Source organism: Myripristis murdjan, chromosome 7 (genome assembly GCF_902150065.1).
Source record: "Myripristis murdjan chromosome 7, fMyrMur1.1, whole genome shotgun sequence".
NCBI lineage: Eukaryota > Metazoa > Chordata > Actinopteri > Holocentriformes > Holocentridae > Myripristis > Myripristis murdjan.
In genome coordinates, this window is record NC_043986.1 from 18,600,717 (window position 1) to 18,618,051 (window position 17,335).

Here is a 17,335-nt window from a genome sequence, read left to right on the forward strand (position 1 = left end):
ATTAAGATAAAACAGCCTATGTTAAGTAGCACAACAACAACAAATAAAATAAAAAATAAAGAAACAATAAAAAGTTTCTAGTTTACCCTGCTGTGTAATTTACATAATACCTCCCGTTCTGAACTATCAATGCACTTTGAAAAAATAAGTTCACTACCAAAAAATATGAAACTAAAACTAAATGAGTTAAAAGATATATCTGTAAATGTTCGATTTTGGTTATGGTTTCGTTTTTGATTTGTTTCGGTTTTAGTTTTAGCCCACACTGATGATGACCAAAAGCTAAAGTAAAACTACAATAAAAAAAAAAATCCAAGACGGAGGCTGGGAAAACACCAAAGTAAAAAAAAAAAAAAAAAAAAAAAAGGGCACATATTGGAGTTATGCGACGTCCTTCGAGGTGAGGAGCGCGTGTCCCACCCTCCTTTCCTGCTGCTGGTTTGGGATTTGAACCCACAACCTGCGGGTCATTAACCTGCTGCTGGGCTGCACCCTCTGGGCCTCCTGCTGCCATTTAGATAAGACTTACATTTAGCTCACACACTTGAACACTTGTGCGGCCCTGACCGCGTCCCTTTGGTGCTGTGCCATTATTTATGAATAAAGAGTAAAGCTCCTGGGGGGGATTAGATGTGGAGATCGCTGTAATCCGGTTGCAAGCGCGTGTGGTGGGTCTCGCAGGCAGGCGGCCGGGCATGCGCAGAGGAGCTTTAGGACCCAGTAGGTGTAGGATCTGGTAGGATTTCCCCTCGTAGAGTAGCTGCCGGACGCATGCGCCCCCTTTACACTATTTCTCCATTCCCAGCGCACCAACAAATAGGTTGAACTTGTCATGTTACCTGCTTAAAGGCGCCGCCGCGCGTGGCAGAGGCAGTGTAGTTACTGAATAAGTGAAGGTAACACTTTTCCTCATTTAAAGATAACAGGGGAGACACCCGGCACTGGAGTCCAAACAGGAGATTAAAGAGAAGAGGAGCTGGGGAAACTAAAGCGGGCGTCCAGAGCGCTGATTAGACCACATCCCGAGGAATCAGACAGCAGCGCGACTTATTAAAGAAGATGAGGAAACAAGAGAAACAACATCAACAACTACTGGGATTTTGATCCAATGGGATATTCATTTCTGCGGCGCCGGGAAAGCATGCCTTGGTTTAGAAGGAGGGTGAAAATGTTCCAACTTGGAGTGATGTCCAAGCAACCTGAAGTTTTCTGCGTCCCGGGAGCGTGTGAGTGCTATGCATCGGCTGATTTGTAAGCCAGTCCACGGAGCTAAAGGGTTTGGTTTGGGTGTCGGTCATCATGTCAAAAGTCATCCAGAAGAAAAACCACTGGATCACCAAAGTGAACGAGTGCGCGGTCAGACGAGACGCCCGTGGGGAGCTGAACGTGGAGCTGTGCGGCGGAGCGGAGAACGGAGAGTTTCCATACATTGGACAAGTTAGAGAGGATGCTGTACTTTACCAGAGCGGTAAACTCTACGACAAGGAATTGCTCCTGGAGGTTGAGGGGCTCTCGGTGGCGGGGCTTCCCCTCTATGACATCTTGACATTGATGAACAGTTGCAAGGGGCCCATCAGGTTGAAAACTGTCCGTCAAGGTAAGTCAGTGAAATATTATCAAGGGTCTTGTGACAGAAACAAGGATAAAAGCCCAGTCATTGTCTGAGAAGGATGAGATGGAGAGCAAACATGTTTACTTAGGTCACTTTTGTGGAAATGGCAAAGGCTTATGTGAATTTCCATAACCAGTCCATGGCTTACCCTAACCTTAACCTAACCCTAACCTTAACCACTGGGCCAAAAAACAGCTTTTTCCTAATTGGGGACACAGCTTTTGTCGCTTATTGGACAAGCCATCCCCAGTCAACCTCTGTTTTATCTGATGTGTGTCCCAGAAAGTAGGCGATTTCACACACACACACACACACACACACACACACACACACACACACACACACACGCACACACACACGCACACACTCACACACACACACACACACACTCACACACACACACACACACACACACACACACACACACACACACACACAGAAAACCCATGCAAAGTTATTTTATAACCATCATGTTGCACAGCATCTTATCCACACACCAAGGTAAGCCACATGCATGTAAAGTAGGGCAGGGGAATAATGTGTCTCCTGCTGGCCATCCTGTTTCCGGGCAGCATGGGATCATGGCTTGACATGAAGCTGCCCTGACAGTCATCCTGCCCCTGTTTGTCTAAGGTTTCTAAATGCCACACTGGGTCAGACCTGCAGGTTTCCAGATTAGGCCACTTAGAGAGTGACCTCACTGGAGCCAGTTTGATGCCTCCGCATGTGAATGGATTAAAATCACAAACTTTTGATGCTTGGCCGTCTTCCAAACACTTACAGGATATTGCCACTTTCTGAATTTGTTGTTTAATTTGCACTGCTGATAGAATCTCAAATGGTGGTTCATTATACAAAATTTCAATGGAGCATTTCATCCTGTAATTTAGTGCCCCTCAATGAAATGATGTATGCAATGCTTTTGAGAGAGAGTGAGCGAGAGACACCACTCATGGGCAGCTGGGGTTATTTCTGGAAGTGCTCACTGCTGTGTTAGATGAGCTTGACCCATTGCCCACGGTCCACTGCGCATCTGTCTGAGAGGCAGCCAGAGGCAGAGAAATGCAGCTACTGATTCTAACTTCTGCTTTTGGTCGGTGTCTCAAGTTTTATTTTGCATGGCTTGGTGTTGTTGCTGTCCCGGCTGAGTCTGGATGTTACACGGTCCAGCAGTGGAATAACTCAAGGTTTAAGCTCCCGTGTAACATCAGGAGCATAGGTATATATTTCACATCAAATACCAGAAGCAGCATTCTGTCTGCCATCAGCTTGCAAGTCTGGTTTAAACACACAAACAGGCAGAGACACACTGTGGACACACACACATACACACACACACACACACACACACACACACACACACACACACACACACACACACAGTGCACATTATTTGACAGAGCTTGCAGTGCCTCACTGGGAAAATCATTAACTGTGTTATATAACAGAAGCTTTGTTTCAGTATTGCCTTATTGCCTTTCTGATGTACTGTATGTCCATTAGTGGCTCCACAGTGAACGCTTGGCCTCTCAAGCTAAAGTCCTGACCTGTCTCGCACTGGGACAAGAGCTCAGCATCACGCCTGCCTTGTTTTTGCAGAACAGGTGTTTGGCAGCCTTTTATTCACAGGATCAGACTAGGGCTGGCAAATCAATATTTCTAAACATATAAACTTTTTTTGTGCTTCATAATGCACGTGTCCACATAAAGGCGGGGTGGACCTATATATATTGGCATAATATATTGGTATTGGCCAATATCTGCTTTTAAAACTACAGAGCCATTGGTTCAAAGTATTTTTACTGCCAATATTTGGATGATTGTAAACTCTGGCTTTTTTTTTTTTTTTTTGTGGGAATGTGCCATTAACACAGCACTTAAGTTAGCACCAGAACAAAATCAACCTGATATTTTGTTTATATGTCAGGCCTGTCTGAAGAGTTTGTATTCTGATTTGTACAAAAATTGATATTTGAATCGTCTGCTATGGTTGTGTTGTATCAGTACCAGCCTTTATGAGTGGGTTGGGAAGATATTGGATATTTCATTGCTAAAAAACAAAACAAACAAACAAAAAAAAAACATATGGTTCCATCCCTAATATGAAGTCATCAGGTCATCCAAGGCAAAGAGAGGATAAGGAGAATTTTGGCAGAGTGTAAGCATGAAGAATATCCTGAGCCGTCTTCATGTTTTCGCCATCAGTCTCTCGTATGAGTCAGCAGATTCCCCTTCCCTCTAATTAAAGGAGGGATTCTCGGACTACCTGAGTAGCCCGCTAGCTCACAAGACCTCCATTGTGCTTCAACCTGTTGGGCTCCCATGCAGAACAGACAGCAGAGGCAGCCAGACCCCCTCCCGCCCCCCCAGGGGAGGGCGGTCCAGTCCCAGACCAGGTGACAGGCTGTCGTGGCAGATCACATCTCTCTCCCTCTCTCCCTTCTCTCCAAAGGGCTGTGGGTCCGATTACAGGGACCAGATCACCTGAGTAGAGGGAAACTCTATCAGTGTGTGCGGTGGACTCAGGCCTTACAGGTGTGTAGCTCTCACTGTGGAATGCAGCGAGGAGCCCCCTTAAACAAACCCTGAGCATTCCTGTGGAGAGGGTGGAATATTACACTGCGACTCCTGCCGTGTTTGCTCTGTAATTGAGTGTGTGTGTGTCTGTGTGTGTGTGTGCGTTTGACTTGAGTTTGTTATTGTGTTAACTCAAGCTTTTTTATTTCTAAACTCTGTGCAAGCAACACTTCAAACTGGGCTGAGATGAAAGAGCTGGGAGAGCATAATGGGCTCAGTTGTTTCCATGAACATCAAATATTGTTGCATTAACGCTCGCCGCCAGGCCATAGTAGGGCTTTGGCGCACAGAATACAATGTTCATTACTCAGAAAACACAATTCACATTTAACACATCTATATCTGTTGATCCAGCTATATTGGCAATTTGTTTTAATTGCGTAAGCCTGATGTACAGCAAGTGTATAGCTCATGGGTGAACTTATTCTCAGAAATACATATTCACAGAAAGTACACAACGAAGGTAAATATACTTTGTCTTTGTGCAATTTTCTCTTCTTTATTCCACTGCAGCGGCACTATGGTAACTTCATATTTATAAGTGTAAGTCATACTGTTTCCAAAGGCCCAGGTGAATGACAGAGGTATTTATTTTATGGCGTAATGCTCAGTTAAAGTACATAAAGACATTTATTATTCATCTGTGAAGGGGATATAAGGACTTCGACCCACTCAACATAGCTCTTATCTCGTAACACCAGCTGAAGCCAGCTCACAGGTGAAAGGTTTTTTATCGCAGTATCTTGTCCTGCCCGTATTTATTTCGCTAGGACACTTGATAATAGCAGCATGTATGCATTCAGTTAGCAAGGTTGTGCCATATATAAACCATATATTATAAGACTCACAATTGTTGCTTAAGTGTGTTATTAAATCAGTCTTTGCTACTGCCATTTAGACAGAAATACTTTGTACACTAGTGATATAAAAGAGAAAAGGGCTAGAACAAAGCAAAGTCTGTGTTATCCTGTTTTACAACTTGGAAATTCCTCTCGGCACTTGAGTTGTTAACCCTTTAACTGAACCGCCACCACCCACTTAACGTCTGCGATTTAGGGTGACCTGCATCCTGGGTGGGCGGTTGATTTTACCTCAGCCAGGTGTTCGTTCTCTCTTCAGCGCTGTTGGATCTTGGATACTTAGAGCGCAGCCCCCGGTTGAACCCAGCCAAGGGTGTATCAGGACTGCCTGCTGGGCGGGAGGATGCCACACATTCCTGAGAAGCGGGGCCAGGAGGCCACTGGTGCACCCACCGAATCATATTGTAATCTCCTGTAACCAAACAACTGTACATCTGGCTCCTGCTGTGCTGCGGCCATGCAAACATATTGATACAGCTGACTATTGCAATATAATTTTTGTAATACTGTATCGACCCTGTAGTTTACATTTTAGCACACTGTGTTAAGTGCATTGTGCTAAATTGATTTGAATAAATTAGAATAGGAATTTTGAATTAAACTGTTTGGAGTCAGTTTGTCACCTGATTTATTATATGATATATTGAATATTTTATTAGTAGACTATGCATTAGGCTGTGTTTTAAGCTTTATTTATACATTTCACTCAGTACTGTAAAGCATGGCAATGTTTTGTGATACAAATCCTGATCCATGTGCCAGAATAAATATCGTGACATCCTCGACAATACCCAAACCTAAGCTACAACCCTTCAGGGAAGTGGTGCAACATAGGTCACTGCTCTTGCTTTCTCCTGTCATGTCACTCACCCCTCGGCAGCAGGGTGGCATCGTGATTAGGGGAGCTATACTTTTTCTTTATTCTTTCTTTAACCAGAAACTCTCTTTAGCTATGATGCTTCTTTTCAAAAAGAGACCTTGATGATCGGACAGGAAATCCCAGCTTCAAGCCCCGAAAGCATCTGTCTTGCTGAAGTTTTCCTTCAGCGAGACCCTGAATCACTTCGAGCTCCAGAGACACTGAACAACAGAACTACAGGAGGAGGCAAGTGACGTTTCCCTTCAGCATCAAAAAACTTCCATATTCAAGACCTGGAAGTGCAATTGGAGCTGCACATTATTTCCCATTTCTTTCATTTCCGGGAGCTGCATTCGATGGTGCACATTAAAGCTGATTCAGTTACGTAAAGATAGAGCTAACTTCTGTCGCTGAAAACATGTCTCTGATTATAGTGCTTTGGTTAAGACGGCTTACACACATCCAGAAGATGTGAGAGCTTTTCAGGCATAGATCTTTCCTATGATGTGCTGCTTTAGGAATGCACGCTAAGTCCCACTGATATTTTCTTAACTATGAAGACTTTGTCAGTCTCGATTAAGTGCAGCCGACTGTGTAAGTATATGCCTGAAAGGCTTGTCAAAGGCTTGTGACATGAATCCCATAGCTATCTCTCCTCCTCCTCGCTGTACCCCCTGCTTTTTCCCATCAGCCACCATCCCGCTCTGTGCACTCAGGCAGCCTACCAGGCCTCTCAGATGTCCTTGATGCTCAGACTGTATAAGCCTGTTCTTATCCACAAACAATAGCATCACAGACCCAGAGTTTGACAGTGTGCGAAACTTTAAAAAATATGACTTCCTAAAAAACATCTTCAAAGGAATTGTCAGAATAGCTGTGAGCACCTGTGTACAAATGTTCGTGTGGGCTTTTTTTCTCAAGTTTTATACCGTAGAGTTTTGTTTTGGCCTTGATGAAATGCGGGCTGACGGCCCAACATTGCTCTTAGCTGTGGCAGTGTAGCAGCGAGAGGACGGCAGCACCACCAGACACAAGCAGCTTGTGTTATTTAAGCTTGAACAAAGGGCTGTGTAATTCAGAGATTTTGCCTCAGGTTTTGTGGCAATGAGGCTGGAATGAAAAGGAGGCTGCAGGGATACAAGTGGACTTCAGGCGTCAGCTGCACCAATAATAAGGCCATTCACAAATTTCAACCTTAATGAAAAAACACTGAAGACAATTCCAAATAAATGCAGCAGACACCAAATTATGTGCCAGAAACATAATTTTCCACTTCATTTACTAATCGTGGCTGAAGACACTCCACAATACACATCACAGTCAATTATTTAATGTTACTCATGACTGACACTGAGTTGTTGTGATTTATGAAGAGTGCATGGTGAAGGCTCTTTTAAATTAGTCGTTCAACCACTGAATTAGCACCTTTTATTTCTTATTTTTTAATATTTTCTGACATATGTTGTTATGATGCAAGACGAATCCTTTTATTTTCCAACATAGCTACCTAAAAAAAAAAAAGTGAATTACCCAGAGTCACTGCCTGTAATCTCTCGCCACATTTGCTGTACATCTCTATGTCAGTATTTGGAAGTGTAATGTGTGTGTGTGTGTGTGTGTGTGTGTGCATGTGTGCATGTCACTGTGTTTGCACATGTGTTAGGAAGATGGATGGAGAGGCGCGTTGTTTCAGTGGTGCAGAAAACAGGTGTTACCCCACAGGGAGCCAGGAAGTCTTGTCTGGCCCTGGATGCTCAGACACACACACACACACACACACACAGAGAGAGAGAGAGAGAGAGAGAGAGAGAGAGAGAGAGAGAGAGAGAGAGAGAGAGAGAGAGAGAGAGAGAGAGAGAGAGAGAGAGAGAGAGAGAGAGAGAGAGAGAGAGAGAGAGAGAGAGAGAGAGAGAGAGAGAGAGAGAGAGAGAGAGAGAGAGAGAGAGAGAGAGAGAGAGCTGCTGTGCCAGTACGTGAATAATTGTTCTACGTTTGAAGTGGCTTCAAAGTGTGGTCAGAATGCACAGGGGCTATTTCTCATCAATATTGTCATGTAAAGAAGCGCATGAAACGTAGAAATGATCTCAGCGTGAGAGGAATGTTCCCAGCAGTGAGGCGAGAGTGAGACTTTAGTTTATCATGAGTTCATTGACACTCGTTTCCACACCATGCCTGTTACTTATCATTAATGGACATTAAGGCGGCTAATCTACACCCTTGGCTGCAAGTGTTTATGTCTTTCACGGAGCTAATGAGCATCAACACATTCCTAGCAGAAATTGCGTTGCGTTAGGCATTTGTCTTCCCTTAAGGGTCTAAAGGGTAGTTTGGGTTTTTTGGACATGGGGTTGTGTGAGTAACTTGTAGATATGGATGTGATATTACATGGAGTGCAGAGAACAGGCAGCAAGTACCAAGCACCATGTACAGAGAGCTCAGCAGCTGTCCCTGTCAGCGGAGCCAAGCTGTAGTGCAAGAGAACAGAGTCACTGAATAAAATGTATTTTAAACCTCAGTATATATTAGTGGTATCAAAACAGCATAGTGCAAGAAAACTGCAATACATATAAGCTACCGTAGATGCTTAGACCAGTGTAAATAATGTGTATTAGAAACTACCTTACCTGGTATTTGGGTACAGCATGTGTTTGTCTTTCGTTCTCACTCACGTCTCCTCGGTGAAGTGAGTGCTGTGACCATGATGATGTTTCACCATAAATTATTTTTCATTTATGAGAGCATAAAACAGCAAAGTTGTGAGGATGTAGTTCTTTTGGCAAAACAAAGTACTGCCAATGGAATGAGTGGTCTGAGAGCACAGTGAAGTGACCAAATGTGTGAAATTTGGCATACAGTTTCCTGATATTGAATTTTTTCTGAGGTGTATTTATTTGAGGTTTAAAAATGTTTTATTTGTTGACCCTGTTCTCTCGCTTTATAGCTTGGTTCCACTGCTGGGGATGGCTGCTTAGTTCTCTGTTCTCCATGTTATATCCATAAGTTACTCATACAGCCCCACATCCACAATCTGAACTAACCCTTTAAGTTGTGATTTTGCTAAAAAACTAAACCACAGTGACAGCAAAGTGAAATTGCCATTGAGCAGGAAGCTCAAAAAATATGGCAAGAGTATAGGTAACAATTTTTGTTGGAGGGGACACGTGGCCTGGTGGTCCAGTGGACTGGTGTGTCTGCAAAGGAAATGACCCATTGTGACTGCGGGAGTTTGAAACTATGCTCATGCTGTGTGGTCATATTTCCCTGTCTCTTTTTTTGTCAGTTTACAACGTCGCTGCATGACTTCCTACTTTCTCTGGAACAACCCTGCTTCTTAACAAGAATGTTATTGGATGCTCAGCACAAATGTTTGTATTTCTCATGACAAATGATTTGCTACACTACTCTAGTGCTGTAAGACTCATTAAAGGATATGTGTGTCTTTTCTGAAACTGTGTGAATTGCAGATAACTGTAGTTCTGTAATGTGTGGAATCAGGATGAGAGAAGGACAGAAACATAGATCCTGATTACTAATGTTTAATGATTATTCATGTTTTGTAAGTTTTCTGCATCTGTTTGTTGACACAGCATGTGAGTAGTGGTTTGAACTCATCTTTATGTGACATAATATTTCACTCTTAATATTATGCCATATGGCCACACTAGAGATGGTAATTCCCAACAATTTTCCAGACTGTTTGATCAATATGCCAATAGTGCATTCAGCACAACAGCCGTGACCTCTGACTGGTAAGATACCACAGAAATGTCTGATTTGCAGAGTGAATGACTCGGTTATGGATAGTAAGAGTGGTTGTTCTGAGCGCCCGCCAGCTGTTGCTCACACAGTCACATTTCTCTGTCTGGGACTCTCGGTTATTAGCTGTGACTGGATGATGAAATTGTTGGTTGAAATACATTCCACTTTTACTGATTCTTGTTTTTCCTGGTGTCTCTGCCTGGAAGATTTATTTTATTGGTCAAATCAACAAAGGCGTTTCTTTGATGTTCTAAGAGAGATCTTCCTTGTCCACTAAATGCATGCAGGTCTTCTAAGAGTCAGGCACAGCACTCAGACTGAGAGCACTGAAATGTTGCCACACTGAGACTTAGAATAGCAAGCAGCATTGACACGGGTCTTGGGCCATAGTATTGAGATGCCTAATGATTTAAAGCAGTTTGATACTAAAGTATCTTGGATTGACAATTCTAATTTTCTTGAAGTTTAACTGGTCAAAACTGGAATACAGCTGTGTAGGGAATCACTCATAAATCAATGCGGCCTCTTGCTGTCATATCAGGTTAGCTTCCACTCCCACATGACGGATTTTATGAGGAAGAGATGTAAAACTTGATCAAAGTGTGGTAAAAGACAAAACTTTTCGAGCAGCAGTGAAAAGCAGCACCAGTTTTTGACCACAACATGGACTGGTGGAGAGAGTGGCCGTGCTTGCCCCTGTTCACCTCTTACTGCTGATGAAAAACTTCTTGGTCAAAGCAGTATGTCTCAGTATGTCTCAGCGAGCCGTTTTTAATATATTTTTATCAGGGTTCACAATAATGGCAAGAGGAAGCTGGGCAGACTTGGTAAACAAAAAATGAAGCAAATGAGCTTCCTGCACATTGACAAAAGCATTATTTGTGCATTCTAGATAGTTTAACAGTGTGCATCTGCAAATACTACACAGGCTCTTTGCTTGTTAAAGTATCTGGTTACCCAAGTGCAATACTCGATTAAAACAAACTGCTTCCCAGAATCCACGAAGCCCATTTGTTCTCTGTTTTTTGCAAACAACGGAGGCCTTTTCATGGACATCAGTGTTGATACACAAAAACTGCAATTGCTCCTGTGTTACTCTTTAATTTATCCATATTAGAACTATGTGACATAAATACCCTAATGCGTTATATCTTAAAACGGAGCAGACTGAAACAAAGTGACTGCTGGCAACGGGTGACAAAGTTGGCACCTTTAAGACTCATCCGTTACTGGAACTGAGGCATTTCTGCACCAGCTCTCACAGGTGAGTGGGCCTGGCTGACAGAGAGTCCAGGAGGGAATCGTTTCGGAGCAGAGTGTGAAAGTTTAGATGACAGGTAACACATGGGCCGTGTCCTGTAACTGTTGTGAGCGCAGTCCTGCGATGTCAACGGTTCAGTGCTGTTTTGATTATCTTGTCCTCTCTGTTCTGTCTTTAAATAGCCAGACACTCAAGAGAAACACTGCTATTCTCCAGTCAGCTTGCAGGAATAACCTGATGATCTGAATCAGGTGATCTAGAAAAAAAAGTGTAATGGGACAGAGCTAAAAAAACATGCAGTGGGATTTTCACTCTCTGTCTGCCTCAGTCTCCTTGGTCCCTATCATGCATGTGCTTTCACACACTCACACACACGTGCTCCTACAATATTTCTCTGTCAGTCAAACACACACACACACACATAGGCACACTCTCCAAGGTCTGAAGGGTCCTGTGTAGTGAAGCTAAATTGACATCTAAGCTTTTGCAACTAGATTCACACATCTGGAAAGGATTATGCACCATTACAGGCTTGGTTTATATACACATGAATCATAGTTCTACTTTTGGTCTGTTTCTCTAGTTTTATTGTGGTTTTCAGGCACAGTAATTACACCTTTTTTAAGATGCAAATAGAACATGGTGTGAGAAACGCTTTAATTTTCCCAAAGGTCCTCTATCATCAAGCTTCCTTTCACAGGCCGGAGAAGGGCATAGAAAATGACAATATCTCTGAGGCGGTAGCCGGTGCTGATTTGAATATGTGTAAAACAAAAAAGATCTTATTACAGTTGTGATGTTTTTTTTGCTGCGCCGGCATTGTTTTATTCTGTTTTATCCGCACGCCCTGTTTTCCCTCTCAGTCGAGGTGAAAGGTTTTCAGATGATCCTGAGAGGATTTCTCATCCTGCTGATCTCTCTACCCCCCCTCCGTTCCCCCCACCCAACCCAACCCCCCTCCTCCTCCTTCTCCTTGTTGGGCAATCTCTTCAGATTCAGGTTACTCATAAGCTCTTGAGAGGCTGACCTGACCCCGGTCGTTTTACCAGTGCATTAAAACGCTTTATGCACTATCATCTGATATCCTGACACTAATGTTCACACAGCTATTTAATCTGAAAGCATGCGTCTTATCTACTAATAAAATGTATCAAGTTTTTAGCCTACAACGCAACTCGGGTGATCAATTTTTTTTTGAAAGCGGCACAATATCTACTGCTAAATAATGGATGCAGGACAGCCAAAATCAGCTCATGAGTAACTCCACCTTGGCTTATGTCTGTAATTTATGTCCATAGTGTTTGAGAAAACTGTGCAGTTACAGTTAGAGGGATATGAGAGGGGTGGAGGCTTGAGGTTGCCATCTAATGAATTACCATGGTGGTGATCTAATAATGTCAGAGGCTAATCTCTCTGTTATCCTTGATCACAGGCCGTGGTGGTTCTGTTTTGCATTGTTATCTCCGTGGGTCACATCGGATAATCTTGTCTACCGATGTGACCGAGGAGGAGGATGGAGAAGGAAGACTGAGAAGGAGCTACATGTCTTAAAATAGACACCAAGCTTGACAATTTAATGTACACGCTCAAACTCAACGCAAACACTAGAAGCAAGGAATTGGCAATAAATAATGCATTCCTGAGGATTATGTAAAAGATTTATGCTGCCAGCCCCTCCTCAGCTGTCATGTCGGTTCAAGTATACGAGGTCCAAAGTTTTGTTTGGTTTAGCGAACCGCAAGAGGTTTATCATCGCAGGCGGACAGTGAAGCTATTATGACTCGATTGTGTTAAACCATACTCTGATGGCTCTGTCCCTTTCATGACAATATGAAGCAATTTTACAACAGAACAACAGTGATAGTCTTTTGACAAAAAAAGCCTTTAAATTTAGAAATGGGTTTTTTAGTCAGTGCAATGGCATATTTGGTGAAAAGCAATGATTGGTTCAGCATCCTCTTGTAATTAATAGTTAGTGTAGATTGCAGCTTATATCCACCTTCATCTACCTCCTTATATTTATTCCTAACACGCTGTTGCTGGTCCTTTTGTAAACATAAATCGCAGCGCCCTCTGTTCAGAGGAGGATTTTTCATAGGAAAGCCCGTCCCCTCATAGGTGTTCAGAACAATAAATCTTTTATGAACCGGGGACAGGTTGAATCACTGTTATATGCTAACAGTCAACAATAGCAAATAGCGGTTGCAAAACATTCAGATTATTGCATTGTCCAGTGTGATATTGCGTAAACGCATTCCATAGGTGAGGCCCTTATCAAAACGGCTGTGATCTCATTTCCAGAGCCCCCTTGTGGCAGAGTGACGTGTCATGAGTCTCGTTTGTTGGATCAGGTAAAGCACTGAAAAAGCCCTTCATTGACTGACACAGAGAAATGCCGCATTTATGTGTACACTGGAGTGACCCTCGGTGATACATATTCTGTAATTAGCTGAATTCAGTGATTGTGCCAAGCTCACCCATATGGAGGACTAAAAGGGACAGAATGAAATACATAAATACATCTTTAAATAAATACTTAAAAGTGTCATTAATTAATTAAAATGGGAATTAAATAAATAAATGTGTCATTAAATAAATAAATATGTCATTAAATAAATAAATGTGTCATTAAATGTGTCATTAATTCATTAAAATACCAGTTCATTTAATGTAAAAACATATATATAATTATTTCATTATTTATTTAATTATTTCATGGACCGGTGTTGCAGTGCTTCATGAATTAATTTTATCTGTCAAACTCACCCATCAAAGTCAGTGGGCGGATCCTAACACCTGATTGGTTACCCGGCACAGCAAGCCAAGACAGATCAACTTCAGATAATCGATTGATGCAGAGCAAGTAAACATATTCTAGAGTGAAAGTTTTTAACTGTTTTGCTTAACCCCGACGCTCAGGTTGCATAACCTACAGCCGAGAGACTTTACTAAACATCAGGTAAAGCACGCTGCAAGAACTGAGGCTCTCTGCTTTGATGTGGACACACTACGCCAGCACTGGATTTTACCTGCGTCTACACCGGCAGCCACCAGGGAGAGGAGGGAGCGCAAGCGGTGCAAATGTAAACAAATGAGGGGCAAGAGAGCCGGGATCCACGCTAGGCTACAGGCTAGAGGCTAGAGGCTACAGGCTACAGGCTAAAGGCTAAAGGCTACAGGCTAAAGGCTAAAGGCTAACTCCTCCAGACCAGCAGGACCGTGGCTCTTGCTCTCTAATGTTCGCTCCCTCGACAACAAGCTGGACGAGCTACGCTTGCTAAGACACCCGCAGGAGAGAGACTGCTGTGTGCTTGCTTTTGCGGAGACATGGCTCCATGGAAACATCCCATCCCTGCAGGAGTAGAGCACTGAACATTGTCAGAGACCCCTCTCACCCGCTCCACAAATACTTTGAGCTGCTTCCATCAGGCAAACGGTGAAAAGCAAAACCGCTATAATGAGCAACAGCTTCCTCCAGAAAGCTGTTAGACTTTTAAACTGCTGACTTTACCGTCACTCGGGGATCCCAAGTGAAAAACTCTATCTCATTTTGTGTGCACTACTGCTGTATGTGTAGCTTAATGACAATAAAGCTTGATTTGATTTGATTTGATTTGATATTCTGACACACTTGGTGACGCAACCTTTACTCGGTTCAAGCAAATGGGGGATTTGCAGGAGCAAATGTTACTGCGGTGCGCGATGCGTGCTAGATAGGTGCAGCCACAAAATGTCGAGAAGTTGCCCAGAACTACTCAGAGAAGCAGTAACTTTAACTGGAGAGGCTCTCAGCAAAACTCCTCCGGCTCCGGCAGACTTCCAGGCTTCAGACCTAAGCAATCGATTGGGCTAGATTCACGTTAGTCCCGCCCACTGACTTTGATGGGTGAGTTTGACAGATAAAATTAATTCATGAAGCACTGCAACACCGGTCCATGAAATAATTAAATAAATAATGAAATAATTATATATATGTTTTTACATTAAATGAACTGGTATTTTAATGAATTAATGACACATTTAATGACACATTTATTTATTTAATGACACATTTATTTATTTAATGACACATTTATTTATTTAATTCCCATTTTAATTAATTAATGACACTTTTAAGTATTTATTTAAAGATGTATTTATTTATTTCATTCTGTCCCTTTTAGTCCTCCATACACCCAGTAAGGTAACTCCTTTTTGTTTTTGCGCCTAAGCCCATATGTACACTGAAGCCAGGTACAGGGGGTGTAACCAGAATGAGCTTTGATCTCTGAGGCTGTCAGTTCAGAGGACCCTCTTTTGGATTTCCCATGATCTGGTTCCCAGACTTCTTAGGCTGCCGTCTCTGGAAAAGGTTAATCGCACTGGAGGACTGACAGCTTCAAACAGGTGGGGAAGAGTCGGTCTGCGGCCAAGGTTCAAACACCTTTATGAGCTTTGTGTATATATAAATCCATGTGTGTTTGCGTGTATGTGTGTGCGTGCGTCCCAGCATCAGCATTATCTCCGCCGTTCCCTTTCATATATCTGTGTCTTGTGGGAGGCGGAAGCACTTCTTGTCAAAATCAAAGCAGCTATGCAGGAACTGGCCTCCTCCCTCTGATGTTCTCATTAGTGTCAAGGAGCTTGAAGTCTGTTCCAGTTACTGTGGTTCCAGTTAGTCACAGCATTAGGCAAGTAGGCTCCAACAATGAAGATGATGATTACTGCTGCAAGGGAAGCCTCTCTGCACCGGCGTGTGGACTAAGACAGGTCTGCCACTGGGCCGGCTTTGCTGCAGAATTAAGTAGCTCCTTCAAGGCGCATGAATCAAAACAAAATACCAAAAAAAAAAGCAAGAAAAAAACCCAACCCCGTTTGGAGAACACTCGATAAAGCTTTAATATTCAAAACCGACACCTTTCAGTTGCAGCAGCCTCCATCAGAGTTGCCGGGTTGCACGCATTGTCAACAGTAAATATATTTAATGACATCCAACGTAGCCGGTTTTATCCACCTCAGGGCCTGTGTGTTTAGGAGCTATACACTATATAATTGATGTGTCGTAGGTAAACAACTGTGTGTGTGTGTGTGTGTGTCTGTGTGTGTGGCTGGATCTCATCCACGTTGCACCCATGAGACATCGCTCTCATCCTGCTGAGGCTCTTGACTGACACAACTGGTTGATCAATCTTCCCCTCGGTCTCTCTGCCACTGCTCATTTTCCCGCTCTGTTGAATGTTTTCCCGTCCTAAATCTCCGTTCCCTGTTCTCTCCTGTGTCTCTTCACCGTACAGCCACTCTGGTTTTCATATTCCCACATCATATGGTCAAACAGAAAAACACTGACACGCTGCCAGACTCTGACAAAACCATTTGCTTGCTCTTACCATGAAACACCATGGTTTTGTTTACACGATAGAGAAATTATTGCTTTACTTTATTGAATCAGGTTTGTTTCTCTGTGCTCCAGCTTAAGTTAATCTTAAATGGCAACCTGGAAACACAAGATTATCCAATTTCCTCTGAAGAAAACAATCATTTGTTCACAGAATATATTTTGGGAGCGTCTCCACTGTGATCAGAGAACCTGAAAAGAGCCTATTTTTCGCGAGTCGGTCTGATCCATTTTTTTTTACATCAGAACAAGCTGTGGTTGCTGTAGTTGTGAACTGTAAACTGTTGCAAAAGGCAGAGATCTGTACGGAAGTAATTCTGTGTTTTAGTGCCTCAGGAAAATACCAAGGCTCTTGTCTTGGATGCTGTACTGGCAGTAGCTACAGTATGACTGTTTGGTGTTACAGGATAAAACCATCTGATTTGTATCCCATATCCTACTGGCTGAAGTACAGAATGTGTTTTATGCAGCTGTTTGGATGGGAAACAGAGCCGTGCACATTACGAGGAGCACGAAGCTGCTGCTTTGTGCTTGACAGTAAAAGATTCCTTACATCCAGTCTACAGGGATCATTTATTCTCCTTTTGCTTGTATGTGTGTCTTACGCAGTAACATGGGATCTTTATTTGTGATGATTGTCAATGGATGAAAGTCACAGGGCAGAGTGGAGGTGGGGCATTTTTCACGATGGTGATTTAATTGACTGCTTTCCCAAATGATCAACATGTGTGTTCTAGTGCTGAAAGAATGGGTCAAGTAGTCAATTAATTTATTACAATTGTGTCCATTGATTACCTGAAAAAATTGACATATGATAGTTTTAGTAAATAAGTCAAGTAACAGTGCCCAACAAAATTTACTGATTACAACATTACAAATGCTTTTCTCAATTTCACGTCATAAAATTAACCCTTTTATTTTTTTGATTTTATTTAGTTTGCTGGTCACACATCCCTTTGGGCTCTGTATTATTTTACTTTGCACCTCAAATTATTTGATAAGTAATAAAATGATTGATAATGATTGACAATGA

At 42.6% G+C, this 17,335-nt stretch overlaps 1 protein-coding gene across 1 annotated transcript in view; it reads left to right on the plus strand.

Moving 5' to 3' along the window:
- Window positions 1-1,207: 1,207 nt before the first annotated feature.
- LOC115362606 (membrane-associated guanylate kinase, WW and PDZ domain-containing protein 1-like) overlaps window positions 1,208-17,335 on the plus strand; it is a 32,791-nt gene continuing 16,663 nt past the window's right edge. Inside the window, exon 1 of the mRNA XM_030056583.1 lies at window positions 1,208-1,597. Within this exon, the coding sequence (XP_029912443.1) occupies window positions 1,300-1,597 (298 nt within the window). The 5' untranslated portion in view covers window positions 1,208-1,299. The remainder of the gene's footprint in view (window positions 1,598-17,335) is intronic.